We start from the raw sequence: 17,300 nt of genomic DNA, 5'->3' as shown, positions 1-17,300 counted from the left end.
TGATTTCAAATAAAATTGGAATTTGGGGGCACGAGGAATGAGAGAAAAGGGGAAAGAGAGAAACATTGCAAATGGTCAAAAAATAAAAACCAAAATAAAACCATTTCAAAATATGGCCCTTCCTTCCCCATTGTAGCAGCTGTAATATTCCTTGTTATGCATCATGCACTGCCCAAATTTGGGAGATGCAGAAAAGCCAAGGGCAGCGTTTCCCAGCATAGCTGGCTGGGGATGTTGGGCTTTGTAGTCCAATACACCCGGAGGGTGTTGTGTTGGGGAAGGCTGAGCAAGGGTATTCACAGGGCAATTTTAATAGAAAGGAAGAAAAGAAAAGGAGCAACACTTTTTAAGGCAACAAGGTGAATCTCTAGAAGGGGCTGTTAGAGATACTTTGGCAGGGGGCGTGATTGTTGATGGCAGGAAGGGCCATTTCAGTGGCTGATGGGTTGCGTTGGTGTTGTGGTTCCAGCATTGCAATGGGCCTTATAGTTTATAGCCAGAATTAGGGATGTCAGAGAAATCCACAACGGAATCAAATGAGTTTGGATTTTTCCAAGTAGCAGGAATTCCACAGACTTTTGGACTGTCTGGACTTTTGGACTGTTTTTGGACTTTTGGGACTTTGGGACTTTTTGGACTTTGGGATTTTCTGGACTTTGGGACTGTTTCCCCCCCCCCTTCCCAGAATTTTACACAAATTTAGTCATAGAAAAATACATAAAATAAGAAACACTAGCCAAAAATGTGCATTTCCTGCCATAGGCTAAAGCATGAAAATGCGTATTGGGGGGGGGGGCCTTGAAAATTTGGCGGGGCTTTGTACATTTTTAGGAGGGGTCGTGCATTTTCGCAAGTGCGAATTTGTGCAAATGCGGCTTTCCGCAAGTCGGGAAATTGGCAAAGGATCCAGTTTCATCGACGAGCGGATAAGGGAACAAAAGGCACCGCACAATTTGCGAAACGCAGACAGCACAGATTTTACAAAATCTCTATACCCTGAGCCAGAATCTGATCAGACGTGGTTTGGAAGGGTTTGGGCTTATTCACCCTGCGGAATGTCAGAATCGGCGTGAGCTCAGCATCAGCGTTCTCAGAGGCCGGCAGGAGTCAAATTGCTCCCATCCAGTCGCTAGCGTTGGCCTTGACAGGGAAGGAGGAGTCACACAGGTCGAAACATCACACCTGCAGGGCAGACTGGCGACTCCTTGTGCCTCACTGATGGGCTAAAATCCCTTGTCAGTTGGTTGTTTAGGAGGAGGGCTGACACATCCACACCTCTGCTTTTAAATTAATGCCCAGGCTGGGAGCCTTTGCTAGGAACGTACTTGTCTTCCCTGCCTAAAATCCTTTCTCTTTGGACGTCCTGCCACCTGAGCCTTTTGAGGCCCTTCTCACATGGACCCTCCATCCAATTTGGACTCTCGTTTGCATTGTTATGAACCTGCCGTGCAAGTCCTGCTGTACTTTTCGTAGAACGTCTTCCTTGCTATGGATTATGCGTCCTCACTGTCGATGGCCCAGAGGCGCCAGGTGGATTGGACTGAGCTAAATTGACTCTTGGACTTCCCTGTGTCTGGACCCCTGTGGGGTAGACATCCCAAAATGAAAGCTACAGTCAACAACATCTCTGCGTCCTTGGGATTCCTCCGGACTTACTCTTGACCCTGTCTTGACTCTTAACCTGAGGCCTTAACCGGTCTAGCATGGTGATTCAAGGTTAAACGAAACCTCTGCACGTGTGGATTTGTTTAGGTCTGTTCTAGAACCCTTGTCTTTGCCTGGGAAGGCTCACCCCAAGAATCATTTAAGTCCCTTCCCTGTACCCTGAGCCATAGAGACTACAACGGGGAAACCGAGTTGTCAGGTTCTCTGACACAGTTCTAATTATTCGCTTTGGATTGTTGCTGAATTGCTTACGGGGCTTATTGGCATGAGCTGTGTGATTTCTGAACTGTGTAACCGGTAAGCTTTTGCCATGGGATTTGCTACAATGAAGGAAGTGTGTCCTGTCCTGTGTCGGAATGCCAGAGTGTGTGCTTGAAGGATTGGGCCCATGACACTTGGTTGCTTGGATCTCTTTTCCAGTGGTGGTCGGGGCGGGGGGTGGTTTGTCATTTGGCAAAGTCATAACGAAACATTACATTTCAATGAAAGGAACAGAAATAGTGCTGAGTGATTCAGGTTTGATCTCTAGGAAGAGAACTAGAAATGTTGTCCTGCCCGAGACCCCAAAGAACCGCTGATGGACAGCATAGACATTCCTCAGCTACATGGACCAAAGGGCTGATTTGGTGCTGAGCAGCGTTCCTGCATCCCTATTTAAATCAGCCCTTTATTCAAAACCACAAGGACCAAACTCTGGCCTTCTTTTAAGGGAAAGGACTCAAGAGCACAGTAGAACACCTGCTTTGCCTGTAGAAGACCCTATGTTCAACCAGCCCTTTATTTGAAACCATGAGGACTGGAATCTTACTTTCTGTTTAGTGGAAGAACTTTAGCTCAGCGGGATGATCTGACTGACATGTCAGAGATAACAGCATCATATTCTTCCGCTTATGAGCCAAACGTCCAGCCTGGCTCTTCTGCTCCAGCTTTGCCTGACTCAGGGGCGCAGCACACACTTCCTGCAAGCACAAGTCTGACAGTTCAATCCTGGCATCTCCAGTTTTAAAGATTTCGGCCAGGAGGGCCTCTTGTCTGCCGGAGAGACCCCAGGGGCGCACAATCTATCTGTGATTCAGAATAGACAGTCGTGGGCTAAATAAATCCTCGGCTCCTACGTAATTCTGCTCAGGTTATATGGCCGTAACATCCCCTGGCCTCAACCTGGCTCCCCCCAGATGTGTTGGGCTGCAACTCCCATCATCCCCAGCCAGCACAGCTGGCGATTATGGGATTTGCGGTCCAACACATCTGGAGAGCCCCGGGTTGAAGGAAGTTGCCGGACTAAGCAGCTCATCTTACAGATTATCTGTGTGTGCGTGCCCCCAATTTTATTCATTTATTACACTTCCCTACTCTCTGGCAAGATCAGATCCAGAAAGACAGACTGTGCCAACATAACAGAGAGACCGTGTTCCATGATTAAATGATGACCTCCTGTTTGCCTTGCGAGAGATCTGCTTGAGAGGCAGTACCTGATCTCACATCCTTTATATTTTGGTTCCTGGAATTTGGCCTAATTTTGTTAAACTGGGTAGCTACCTTGTTTTATTTGGTTGCGGGGGGGAGAAGAGAGGGGGGTTAAGGGAAGGGGTGATAATATCAGGGTCAGGGAAGCATCCAATTAACTTCGCTGTTCTTAATTTTACACAAACACATATACCGAGCCAGGCTAACCTGTAATACGCAGCATTGTAGCAGCGCTCCGGCAGCCTCCCCCATTTTTTTATTTGGGTTCCAAAGGGCAGTTTTGTGTTTTGGAGCTCAGACCCCACTTCTGCCTTGTCCTTAGGTTCTTGGGCACATGACATTTCTTTAGGTCTCACGAATTTGCCTGCTGGGAAACGACCGTTTTGTGACCAGCCATGACCACCATGGCAAGCACTTTATGAAAAACCAAACCCCACCCCGTAGCAGCCATTTTTGAGAGCATCCACAACACTCTCTCAAAATTCCAGATGGGCTCAGCAACCCAGAAGGGTTGGGGATAGCTGGGATGTATTGGCCAGAAAGCAGAACGAAGGGCATGAAGCGAAGATGTATGTATGTATGGAGAGGTTCCTTCTACAAGCTAGATCAGCCTTCTTCAACCTGGTGCTCTCCAGACGTTTTGGACTTCAGTTCCCAGCATTCCTGACCATTGGCCAGGAATACTGAGAGTTGCCGATCAAAACATCTGGAGGGCACCAGATTGGTGAAGGCCAAAGTTTTCAAGGTTCACCAACCCCCCGGGTTTTCTCCCCAACCACCCTCCTGCTGAACCCTGCAAGCAGCAGCTAATCTTAAATTCTAAGCCGGCCTTGGCCTCCGTGCAAGGACAGTTTTCTACTCGGCTGCTACCAAACGGGACTCACAGTTTATCCCTATGAGAAGCACAGCGGATAGAGAGGAAGGAAAACAACAACAGCATGTTATTGAGCAGTTCAAGGCAGGAGGAAACAGCAACACAGAAAAGCAAGACCGCAAGATGACGACGACGACACACACTGACCGCACAGAGACGTCGGGGAATCAGAGGGCACCCTGGGGTCTGATGCAGCCGAGGGGGGAACCAAGCTCCTTCGTGGTGCGGCAAACACGTGCTCTCAGAAGGGTACGAAAATACTTTGACTATATTTCCGCGCGCCAAAATGGTTTGTCTCCACTGCCCTGCGGAGATTTGCCAGGGCTGAACTGGCTGTTCTGTGCCAACCAATTTCCCATGTCTCCTTTACTGAGACGGAGTACCAGCTCTCATTTATGGTACCACCACTTTCTAGGCCCTTCTAGGGGTTCAGTTTTGGAGAACAAGCATCCAGACTAGAGGGAGATATCTGTAGACAGCCCCCTAGCAGATCCTGTACCCAGATGTTGGAGAGGGACATTTAGGGGGAAGGAAGCTTAGCTCAGTGGTAGAGCATGTGAAGGATCCCAAGTCTCCAGCAACATCTCCAGGTAGGGATAGGAAAGAATCCTGCCTGAAACCCTGGAGAGCTGCTGCTGCCAGTCAGTGTTGACAATACTGGACCATATGGACCAAGTGTCTGACTTGAGAGAAGGCTGCTTCCGATGTTCCTGTTTAATTCAGTCCTTGATTCAGAACCACGAGGAGTGGAACAGTATTTTACTCTTAGGGAAAGGACCATCACTTGTGGTAGGCAACATGAACTTGGCATTCTGACAGCTCAAGTTTCACCCTCCAGCTTCTCCATGTAGGGTTGGGAAAGCCCCCTTTAGGACACCCCCAAGACACGGCGATTGCCAGTCAGTGTAGCCCAAAAGCAGAAAAAAAGCAGCATTAGACTCCAACACACATCATCCCCGACTCATGGGTGTGCTGGCTGGGGGCTGATGGGAGTTGGAGTCCAATGACACCCCTGGGGTGGACAACACCAAGATGGGTGGGATGAAGGACCCAACTTGGCATAATTCCACTTCCGCAGTTTAGATTGCATTGTTCTCTGCATCGTTTTGCAGAGAGGGTTGCAGAAAGTCACCCCAACTGATCAGGGATTAGGAGCCACCTTGGTGAAGAGGAAAGACCACCGTTTCAATGAAGCCTTTCCCAATCCAGCACTCTACAGATGTGTCAGACTACGAATCCTACCCAGCAGAGGAATGATGGGAGTTGTAGGCAGACACACCCAGAAGAGCCTGGTATGCAGGCTGTTTTAATGTACTGTATAGTATTCTGTTAAATATTTTATGCATTTATTACATTGATATCCCACCTTTTATTTCATCTTACAAGGTACCCAAGGCAGCTCACACGGCCCTCCTTCCCTCTACCTTCTCCTCACAACAACTCTGTAAGGTAGGGTGTTATAAATAAATAAGCAAGCAAGCAAGCAAGCAAGCAAGCAAGCAAATAAATAAATGGTTTTTGGTTTAGAAGAAAATAAGAAAACTTAGAGGAGACGGGATTTTATAAAATAGTGCAGAGAAAGAGTGAGGCCGCTTTCTCTCTCATAATCTTAGAACTAGTAGTCAAATCAACCAACAAGCCAAAACTAGCCTCTCCCAGCTTGAAGGAGCTTGGTTTCTCTTCAGCTGCACCACGGGGGCTGAGGACCCCCAATGCCCGCCACTCAATTCCCCACTGCCCTTTTTGCCTGGGGCCAAAATGGGTGTGCGTCCTACCTCTCGCACACGCGCACGGTCCAGGCTGCGATGATCCAGGAGGAGATGCTGAAGACGAGGAGGACGGTCCCAGGGCAAATGGTCATGAGGGTCTTCATGACAAAGCGAGTGTTGAAGTTGATCTTGTTGAGGGCGCCGATGCTGCGGGAAGAGGCGTCAGTGAAGAGCTTGCTGTGGAGGAGCATGACCCGCCCGATCAGGTAGAGCCGGAGGAACATGGGGATGGAGAGAATGATGTCCACGTCCGTGTTGGCCTCCGAGGTAGCATAGGTGAAGGCCAGGCGGGTGGTCCAGGTGAAGACATACTGTCCTGGGATGGGGTGGATGGCGCAGACGACCAGCTCCAGGGTGATGAAGAAAATCCGCTCGTACGTCATCGCAATCCGCCAGTCGTCGGCACCATTGTCCACCATGAAGAGCTGCATGGGGAATGGAGAAGAGGTCTGTTACAACAGGAGAAGGGGGTTATTGCAACAGGAATAGGTGAGGTGGTCTGCCACAACCTTCCCCCACCTGGTGCCCATCAGATGTGTTGGACGTCAACTCCCATCAGCCCCCAGCCAGAATAGCCAACGGTCAGAGATGCTGGGAGGTGGAGTCCAAAGCATCTGGAGGGGCCCAGGTTGGGGAAGGCTCGTCTTCTGCTACAGCTCTCCACCTGTTGAACTGCTGGGATGAATAAAAGCAGCGCATTCCCCATCCCAGGTTTTCTGTCACGCTCTTTCCGCAAAAGCGACTGTTTGCGTATTTCTTCCCCAGCTTTTCTATCACCCAGGTCTTTCCCTCTCCCTCTTTCAGAGGTTCAGTTGCCCCATCACACAAGATCCTATGCAACATGGCCCCTGAGGCAGCTTTCTTTAGTAGAGAGGTGGTGTGGTGTAGTGGTTAGAGTCTCAAACTTTGTGCCTGGAAGGAACCCTGACATGTCCCCTCCTCCCCCATTCCATCTCAAGATGGTGATTGTGGAGAAACCATGACTTCAACATTGTTCACTTCCCTGTGCCTCCTGCTTTCTATAAAATCTGGAGAGATCCTGGAGATCATGAAAGCTTGCACATTTTTTGTGATCTTTGGGTTGGCCCAATAAAGTTATTATACAGGGATGGGCGAACGTGCACATTTCCAGCTTGTTGAAGGCTTCCCAATTCTTCCTTGAAGCTCCATTCACCTCATTTGAATTCCCCAAAATGTCTTTTTTAAATTTCCGGCTGGGAAATTGTACATTTTTGGATTAGGGAAAAACTGCATTTTTGAAAGTGCAATTCTCCCAACTGAAAAGATACACCTTTTTAATGTGCATTTTTCCTGGTATAAAATGTGCATTTCCCCCACACAGTAATGCGTGAAAATGTGGTGTTGGGGGGAATTGCACTACTGCACATATGTGCAAGCTTGAAGTGCTCATTGGCACAAATGCACGCTCGTGAACGTGAATGCATATTCAGGAAATTACAAAAATTTCCTGAGAGTTGTGTTCCTGTTTGCATTCATGTCTGGGGTTGTGAATGGGACATGTCCAGAATTCTCGTACATCCCTAGTATTACTCTAATAATGGATTTTGGAACAAATGTTTGACTCAAGCAGGCGACTAAATAATATGCCACCCTATGCTTTTTGGCTCCAGCAAAGGAGATCGTTACCTTGTCGTGGTGCTGGAGCTTGAGCACCTCAATGACGTCATGAGCTAAACCGTGAAGGGACACCCAAGACGGGAAGGTCATGGCAGAGAGGTCAGACTAAATATGTTCCCTGGGGAAGGAAACGGCAACCCACCCCAGTATTCTTGCCATGAAAACTAAATGGATCAGGACAACCAGCGAAATGTCGGTATACCATTGGAAGATGGGACTCCCAGGTTGGAAGATGGTCAAAATGCTACTGGGGAGGAACAGAGGATAAGTTCAACTGGCCCCAGATGTGATGACGCAGCTAGCTCAAAGCCGAAAGGATGGCTAGCGGCCGACGGTGCTGGTGGTGAACGACGAATCCGATGTTCTAAAGATCAACACACCATAGGAACCTGGAATGTAAGATCTATGAGCCAGGGCAAATTGGATGTGGTGATTGGGGAGATGTCAAGATTAAATATAGACATTTTGGGTGTCAGTGAACTGAAATGGACTGGAACGGGCCACCTCACATCAAATGACCACCAGATCTACTACTGTGGACAAGAGGACCACAGAAGAAGTGGAGTAGCCTTCATAATTAATAATAAAGTGGCTAAAGCAGTGCTTGGATACAATCCAAAAAGCAATAGAATGACCTCAATTCGAATTCAGGGTAAGCCATTCAACATCACAGTGATCCAAATATACGCCCCAACCACAGATGCGGAAGAAGCAGAAGTAGATCGGTTCTATGAGGATCTGCAGCACCTACTGGGTAGTACGCCAAAAAGAGATGTTAGTTTCATTACAGGAGACTGGAATGCTAAGGTGGGTAGTCAAACGACACCTGGAATTACAGGCAAGCATGGTCTGGGAGAACATAATGGAGTGGGACATAGGCTGATAGAATTTTGCCAAGACAACTCACTGTGCATAACAAACACTCTCTTCCAACAACCTAAAAGACGACTTTATACATGGACTTCACCAGATGGTCGACACCAAAATCAGATTGACTACATCCTTTGTAGCCAAAGATGGCTGACATCTATGCAGTCGGTGAAAACAAGACCTGGAGCTGACTGTAGTTCAGATCACGAACTTCTTATTGCACAATTTAGAATCAGACTAAAGAGAATAGGGAAGACCCACACAGCAGTTAGATATGAGCCCACGAATATTCCTAATGAATATGCAGTGGAGGTGAAGAATAGATTTACGGGACTAGATTTAGTAGATAGGGTCCCAGAGGAACTATGGACAGATGTTTGCAACATTGTTCAGGAGGTAGCAACAAAAAACGTCCCAAAGAAAAAGAAAGCCAAGAAGGCAAGATGGCTGTCTGCTGAGACACTGGAAGCAGTCCAGTGTCTCAGATCTACTCTGTGATCTCTTCTGGCTAACCTCTGGAATTTTGCATTTAATTGGGCATATCTCCCCCTTTCACTGTTGCCTTTTCCTTTCCTTCTTTCTTGGACTGAAACTATTCTATGATTCAGTCCAAGAAAGAAGGAAAGCAAAAGGCAACAGTGAAAGGGGGAGATATGCCCAATTAAATGCAAAATTCCAGAGGTTAGCCAGAAGAGATCAGGAATTATTTTTAAACAAGCAATGTGTGGAAATGGAAGAAGATAATAGAATAGAAAGGACAAGAGACCTCTTCCAGAAAATTAGAAACATCGGAGGTAAATTCCAGGCAAAAATGGGTATGATCAAAAACAAAGATGGCAAGGACCTAACAGAAGCAGAAGAGAGCAAGAAAAGGTGGCAAGAATATACGGAAGATCCGAATAGGAAGGATAATAATATCGGGGATAGATTTGACGGTGTGGTCAGTGAGCTCGAGCCAGACATCCTGAAGAGTGAAGTTGAATGGGCCTTAAGAAGCATTGCTAATAACAAGGCAGCAGGAGATGACGGTATCCCAGCTGAACTGTTTAAAATCTTGCAAGATGATGCTGTCAAGGTGATGCATGCCAGATGCCAGCAAATTTGGAAAACACCAGAATGGCCAACAGATTGGAAAAAATCAACCTATATCCCCATACCAAAAAAGGGAAGCACCAAAGAATGTTCAAACTATCGAACAGTGGCACTTATTTCACATGCCAGTAAGGTAATGCTCAAGGTCTTGCAAGGTAGACTCCAGCAATTCATGGAACGAGAATTGCCAGATGTACAAGCTGGGTTTGGAAAAGGCAGAGGAACTAGACACCAAATTGCCAATATCCGCTGGATAATGGAGAAAGCCAGGGAGTTTCAGAAAAACAGCTATTTCTGTTGTATTGACTACTCTAAAGCCTTTGGCTGTGTGGATCATAACAAATTGTGGCAAGTTCTTGGTGATATGGGGATACCAAGTCATCTTGTCTGCCTCCTGAGGAATCTGTATAACGACCAAGTAGCAATGGTAAGAACAGACCACGGAACAGTGGACTGGTTCAAGATTGGGAAAGGAGTACGGCAGGGTTGTATACTCTCACCCTACCTATTCAACCTGTACGCAGAACACATCATGCGACGTGCTGGGCTTGATGAAGCCAAGGCTGGAGTTAAAATCGCTGGAAGAAACATTAACAGTCTCAGCTATGCAGATGATACCACTTTGATGGCTGAAAGCGAGGGGGAGCTGAGGAACCTCATGACGAAGGTGAAAGAAGAAAGTGCAAAAGCTGGGTTGCACTTAAACCTCAAAAAAACCAAGATTATGGCAACCAGCTTGATTGAGAACTGGCAAACAGAGGGAGAAAACGTGGAGGCAGTGACAGATTTTGTCTTTCTAGGCGCAAAGATTACTGCAGATGCTGACTGCGGCCAGGAAATCAGAAGACGTTTACTTCTTGGGAGGAGAGCAATGACAAATCTTGATGAAATAGTGAAGAGCAGAGACGTCACACTGACAACAAAGGTCCGCATAGTTAAAGCAATGGTATTCCCCGTAGTAGCCTATGGCTGCGAGAGCTGGACCATAAGGAAGGCTGAGCGAAGGAAGATCGATGCTTTTGAAGTGTGGTGCTGGAGGAAAATTCTGAGAGTGCCTTGGACTGCAAGAAGATCAAACCAGTCCATACTCCAGGAAATAAAGCCAGACTGCTCACTTGAGGGAATGACATTAAAGGCAAAACTGCAGTACTTTGGCCACATAATGAGAAGACAGGATACCCCGGAGAAGATGCTGATGCTAGGGAAAGCGGAAGGCAAAGGGAAGAGGGGCTGACCAAGGGCAAGGTGGATGGATGACATTCTGGAGGTGATGGACGCGACCTTGGGGGAGCTGGGGGTGGCGACGGCCAACAGGAATCTCTGGCGTGGGCTGGTCCATGAAGGCACGAAGAGTCGGAAGTGACTGAACGAATAAACAACAAAATGCTTTTTGGAAGTAAGGCAGGATAAAATGTAATAAAAAATGTTAATTGATGGGGTTGGGAACACTTGCTTATTCCTAGGGGCAGTTTCAATCCTGCCATGTTACTAGAACAGGGAACAAGGAAGGAATCATGACAGCTATTTCCTAGTGATGCTGCCGAAGTCCGCACATCTCGATATGAGGATTTCCCCCCCAGCTCGCAAATGCTCAGTTGTGTTCCAAGCTGAGCTCTCTTGCTCTGCACTGCCTACTCTGCTTCTGGTCAAAGCTGAGATCTTGCATTGCAACCGCCGGTGCCGAATTTGTACCTGTGTGGCTGCCATTCATCAGAATGGGCCTCTGAAGCCATAGCTGTGATGGTTGCAATCCTGTATACACTTACCTGGGAGTAAGCCCCATTGAGCTCAACCAGACTTACTTCTGAGCAGACAGGCAGAGACGATTGTGCTGTAAATCACTGAAAGGGGACAGATGGTTCAATCAACCAGAAAAAGCCTTTTTAATGGGTCGACAGGCCTGGCAAGTCAATTCTGCACACACAGAACAAGGAAAGTGGGGTTGTGGTGGGGGTGAGGGGAATGAAAGCAAAGCCTGCATGGGGTTTCGTCTGGCTCACAAAATGCGAGCTTCCTTGGGTGAGACTTCGACAGCACAACGGGGAATATGTGCACAGCCCAATGCACGGCCCGCCATCAGCTCATGAAGGGCAAACCAAGGTCAAAGGCACCCGAGGAACTTGAGCTGCGAAGCAACTTCATCTTTTCGCGGTGCACTGGGCTCCCCTTGAAAATGGCCGCTCCCTCTGCCTCGCCGTGGGCAGGCTGCACTAGCCGTCTCTGTGTTCTGCCACAGGCCCTAATGAGGTTTTAATGGGAAAGCTCTCACTGCTGTTTGACCTCCCACCAAGCTGGTCCCAGATGCCTGTGAGGCCTCATGAGCAGGCTTCTCCACAGCCTGGTTATGGATTCCCTCCTGATAGCCCCTTGGCAGCAGCTGGGCCTGCTGGACTGAGAAATGGCTCCAGGCTCCCGCAAGCCTGGAGACACAGCTGCTCCATCTGCTGTTCTCCCTCTCTTTCACACTACCATCTTCAGCAACAAAGAAAGACCCCCCAAACAAATGCTCCCAGAGAGCCACGCTTTTCTTATGCGTCGCATGACTGCCAAAGAAGACGGATTATAGGACTCCCGCTCCCTAGGGACGAATGGATTTTTCTGTTCCATCTGCCTTTCATGGATAGTCAAGTGCCTCTCATTCCATCATCCGCTCCTTGGTGGAATTGGATATTTTCCCATTTCCCCAATTCACACTTGCACAAATGTGCACCTGCAAAAATGCACAATTCCCCCCTAAAATGCTCAAGTCCTCCCCAAAATGCTCGTTTTCATGCCTTAGCCTGAGGGGGAAATGCAGATTTTCAGCAGGTTTTTTTTTTTGTTTTTTTTTAATTTTATGTATTTTATTTTTCCACAGGTAAATTTGTGTAAACTTCTGGAAAGTAAAAAAAAAAAAAAGGTCGGCAAGTCTGTGGAATCCATAAGACTTGGGAAAAGCCAGTCTGCTATGGAACCCATAGGTTGGATTCATAGAAATCCGAACTCATTTGATTCAGTTGCAGAGCATCCCTACCTCTCCCTCACCTGGATGGCTTTTGGTTCTCTCGGCCAGTTTCGCCTGCCCCTGAAGCTTCCTCTTAAACAGGGATGGGGAACTTGCAGCCCTCCAAATGTTTTGGCCTCCAACTCCCATCAGCCCTAGCCAGAACTGTCAATGGTGAGGGATCACAGGAGTCGTAGGCTAAAAGATCTAGGGGCCAAAGGCACAGCGGTACATTTGGAAGTGGGAGAGCTCATCATAATACTCCCCAGGGCCATGCCCCCAAGGAGAGTCCCCAAATTCAGCAGATCCATACTGACACATCAGTTCCCTCCATTTTCAACCCCACCAGGAGCAGGTCTTTTGTAAGGCAAATGGGTCTGAATGCCCCCCACCAAAAAAACTTTGCATTATGACACGGAAAAAAAAATTCATCTTCCCCTCCTCAGCGAATGTGAGCATTGCAGCTAAGCTCAGAGGGAACAAAGAAGTCTGACAGGGTGGCAGAGGACGTCGGCGTCGCTGCTAGTAAAAACATCTTGGAGCTTCAACCCTGTGAGCCCCCTCTCCACTACACCATTGCTGGAGGGCCACACGTAGCCCACCACTGCTATGAACAATCAAGATAAGGAACGGACACCCATCTGTTGATTTCGTTTGTGATGAGTGTCGGATGTTCGGACTCATAACATTTCCACTGAAGCTTGCAAGTTTGTTTTTTTAATGTCGGTATGGAAATTCACACTTTTCTTATGCACATTTCCCCCCTCCCGCAAGATACTGCTGAGCCATTTTTCAAATACACACATTTTCCCAAGTACTTTTCCACTGATGCGATGCAGTCCTGTGTACTCTCAAAGGCATGCGCTTTGTGTGTGCTTTCTACGAACATGCACCGTTTGGGACGCAGTTTTTCCTTGGAGGACTGCATTGCCAAGTTTGGAAAGGTGTGGATTGGGGCACACAATCCCCAAACTTTCCAAGTTTGGAAAGGTGTGGATTGGGGCACACAATCCCCAAACTTTCCAAGTTTGGAAAGGTGTGGATTGGGGCACACAATCCAGCTAGCTCATTGGCTTGGGATGTGCACTTTGGGTAACTCTATATAAACGTCTCGACAGAACCAGCTTCTCGCCCATCTCTAATCATGATCCACCACCCAAACCACAGAGGAAGCTGAATCAACGCTGTTTCTGGGTTTAAAAACAACAGCAAAAACAACCCTCTGGAATTAAATGCACCAACTCCAGGCCATGCTGAGTGGGATAATGCGAGGGGATGTCCAACAGATTTGAAGAGCCCTGGGTTGCAAAAGGTTGTGAGAGGAGTATAAACTATAAATCCCTTCTGAAATAATTTCTGTTTCTCCACACTACCTCTGATTAATGCCCTCTCTTTCCTAACTTAGGTGAAAATCCTGCATGCACTTACCTGCGAGTAAAGCCTGTTGAACTTAATGGGGCTGAGTCCTGAGTAGGCATGCACCGTGGCCTTGTCTTGGGGTTTCCCCATCACCCTAAAACTGACAAGGTTTAAAAAGGGGAGTGTGTTTCCTGAACACATCCATTGGGTCACTGAGAAGCCACACACACACACCCAGGAAGAACATCATGGCACAGGGAAGACCAACCTGGCCCCGTATATAGGCCAAAGAAGGAAAAGCAGCAGGGAGCTCATTTCACCCTTCTCTGCCAGAAAGAGCATCTATCGAAACTTTGAAACTAAGAACTGGTGCCTGAGTTCTGCTCCCCCACCTCCCTTCCCATCCGTTCTCCTTTTGTGTCGTGTCTTTCAGATTCCAAGCAGGGAATGTCTTAATATTAATCTTCGTGAGCCGCTCTGAAACCCTTTTCTGGCTGAACAGCGGGGCAAAAAATGCTTCAAAGAAACAAAGAGAAGGAGGAAGAGAAACCCCAAATGCCATCATTGCAAGAAGCAGAAGTGGGGCAAGGAAGGCATCTCACCTGGATCTCTCTCGCGTGGTACATGATGATGAGCCCCAGGAGAATCATGGTGGAAAGGCTGATAAGGCATTTCAGAGCAAATGAATATGAAGACTCCTAGAGGGGCGAACCAAGAGAAGGAGAAAGAGAAAGTCAGGTGGAGAAGCGGAACCAAACACCCCACGGTGCATCTGACTGGGGGCTGCAGAAATCAAGGAGGCCAGTTCGCCACCTTCCCGGAGCCTCAGCTGTTGAGACTCGTGGGGAGGAGCCTGGGAGAGAAGGGGAGGAGCCTGGGAGAGAAGGGGAGGAGCCTAAGGGAAGAGAGGTGGGGCCTAGCGATTATGACCCCGCCAGATTCAGGGGCAGAACTCAGCTGCGACTGGTAGTTCAGCAGCAGCTGATGCATGACAAAAGCTCTCGTTCATTTATTCATTTTGTCATTGATCAATCGATCTTGCGCCAGGCTCTGCAAGTCTGGCCTCCCTCTCAGGGCTGCTGTTCCCTGTCTCTGCACGGTGCCCTGCATTCTGGGGAGGAAAGGTAAGACAAATGCACAAATGTAACGTTGTTGTTCATTCGCTCAGTCGCTTCCGACTCTTCGCGCCTGCATGGACCAGCCCACGCCAGAGCTTCCGGTCGGCCGCCGCCACCCCCAGCGCCCCCAAGGTCGAGTCCGTCGCCTCCAGAATATCATCCGTCCATCTTGCCCTTGGTCGGCCCCTCTTCCTTTGGCCTTCCACTTTCCCTAGCAACAAATGTAATACACTGGCTTTTAAAAATTCAGCTTCAACGTATTATTATTATTGTTGTCTTTGTTGCTGTTTCTACTACTACCACTACAAAAACAACACTTCCCATTTGTGTAGCGCTGTCAGGTGTTCAAAGCACCTCCAGCACATCTTCCAGCTGTAATCCTGACAGCAGCTTTGTCAGTAGTATTATTACGCCCATACTGCAGGTGGGGAAACCGAGGCAGAGAGAGGGCAGGCTGTCCCCTAGGCCCACCCGGTGAATTTGCGGCATCTATCCATCATGCCGCTCACACTGAAACTACTGCTGGGCGATTCAGTCCTGCTTACTTCTGAGTAGGCCTATCACCTGTAAGAACCACAGTTTGGGCCTGCCTATGGTGCCTTGGGCCATCCCGACAGATGGGATACAGCCCTTGGGACCTTTCTTGGCCCTCAGACTGAAAGAGATTCCACACCCCTGATTTTAGGTTTATTTAATTCAGGGGTGCAGAACCACTTTCAGCTGGAGGGCCGAACGCTGCTTCACAGTAGCTTGCAGGGGCTGCATCGCAGGGGTGGGCGTGGCCAAAGGCAAAAGGGGGCATGGCCAAAAGAACAAAAATCCCAATCTATTTTAGCTTAAAGCCCTTCTTGCTTTAACACGGCCTCAGGAGAGGCATTTCAACCTTTTAGAATGGGGGGGGGAAATGGCACAAATGCCAGGAAGCCACAGGAGAAAGGGGACGTGGCCAGGGGATGTAGGGGTGGCCTTCTCAGGAACCTCAAAGAACTGGATTTGGCCACAAGGAAGGATGGTTTTGGCCTCTCGGGTGTAAGGTTCTCCACCCCTGCTTGTCACTGCAAGATGAACGTAATCCACACGACCAGGTTCTAAATGTTCCTCTTTCCCTTCCCACTAACTTTCGTACTGGCCCTTCTTTCCTCACTTACCTGGTAGTCCTGTACATATCAACTTTTTTATTTGTTTATCTGTTATGTTCATATCCTGCCTTTTTGTCCTCCAGGGAGCCCAAGGCGGCTTACATGGGTCTCCTCCTCTCCATTTTATCCTGACAACAACCCTGTGAGGCAGGTGAGGCTGAGAGCCAGGGACTGGCCCAAAGTCACCCAGCGAGCTTCAAAGCTGAGTGGGGACTCGAACCCGGGTCTCCGAAGTCCCAGGCCAACACTCTAACCCAGGAGTGCAGAACCTCTTCCAGCCTGAAGGCACAGACAGAACACACAGACAGAAATGTTAGAGAGGCTCCATCGCGATGGAGCCTCTCTAACATTTCTGTCTGTGTGTTCATCCCCTCCATGTCCTCTCGTTCTCTTCGTCCTGTTCCTTCTCCTGGTCCAAGTTTGTTGAGCCTCTTTCCGTCTGAGGGTAATGAAGCCTTAGGAGAAGGATTTCAGCCTTTCAGACCAGGGAAAAACTGCACAAAAGCTGGGAAAGGGGGTGGGACAAGGAAAGGGGTGTAGCCTTCGGGGGAACCTGGGAGGGCCGGATGTGGCCCTGAGGTTCTTTACCTCTTCTCCGACCGTGACACCATACTGTCTACTCCAAGGTGCGTGCTCCTGAGGTTCTCAAAGGCTGGCAAGGATGCCCACCCTTACCTTCGTGTAGATACCCCAAGAAAGCTCGGTCTCCGTCACCATGACCACGATGCCAAACATGCCGAAGATCAAGGCATAGTCGCTCAGCCGCTTCCGCTTCTCGAAGAGGGCCCGCCGGTGGCCCAGCCGGTAGCCAACGTTTTGGTTTTTCTTGTGGCTGTGGGAGCGGCGCTCGGAGTCCTCGTCCAGCCGGGGGTCGGAGGTCTTGCTGTGCTCGGACTTGGAGATGACCACCTCCAAGCCGGAGTCATGGAAGGTCTGCAGTGGCTGGGTCTCAGCATCCAGCTCGTGCAGGTTGCGGTGGGAGGAGGCGCTCAGGCTGCTGAGCGGTCGGATGACGCCTCCGTTGTATTTGCAGCTGTTCATGGCTATCTCAGCGAAGGGGCTGGGCTCGCTAAGTGTGCTCTTGGATCCAGCATGGCTCAAAATTTGGGAATCAGCACTTACCTGAAAGGGGAGGGGGGAGAAAGAGAGGGAGAGAGAGAGAACATAAGGTGATATTTGCTGGATCAGGGATATGCAGGGGTAGGGTTGCAGGAGATATCTGTTTCGGGAGTGGTGTATGACACGTTTTCCTAGGTTTGGCCCCCTGGACTTCATTTCAGTTCCTGCTGCGGCACCCCGCTCAATCTCAATCTGCGGCACCCCGCT

The 17,300-nt window shown here is 48.8% G+C and overlaps 1 protein-coding gene across 2 annotated transcripts in view; it reads right to left on the bottom strand.

The window, feature by feature from the left end:
* Nucleotides 1-17,033, bottom strand: part of LOC146333915 (small conductance calcium-activated potassium channel protein 2-like) — a 44,645-nt gene extending 27,612 nt beyond the window's left edge. Inside the window, exons 1-3 of one of the 2 annotated variants that reach the window (XM_084825030.1) lie at nt 16,650-17,033; nt 14,320-14,415; nt 5,782-6,200 (exon numbers count right to left, since the gene is read on the bottom strand). In XM_084825030.1, coding sequence (XP_084681156.1) covers nt 5,782-6,200; nt 14,320-14,415; nt 16,650-17,015 — 881 coding nt within the window. In that variant the 5' untranslated portion in view covers nt 17,016-17,033. The remainder of the gene's footprint in view (nt 1-5,781; nt 6,201-14,319; nt 14,416-16,649) is intronic. The other variant, XM_084825029.1, reaches the window with a different exon arrangement.
* Nucleotides 17,034-17,300: the final 267 nt, after the last annotated feature.

This window comes from Heloderma suspectum, chromosome W (assembly GCF_057233095.1).
Source record: "Heloderma suspectum isolate Gila_16-S chromosome W, 16-S_ref, whole genome shotgun sequence".
Lineage (NCBI taxonomy): Eukaryota > Metazoa > Chordata > Lepidosauria > Squamata > Helodermatidae > Heloderma > Heloderma suspectum.
This window is presented reverse-complemented; position numbering and strand designations above follow the sequence as displayed.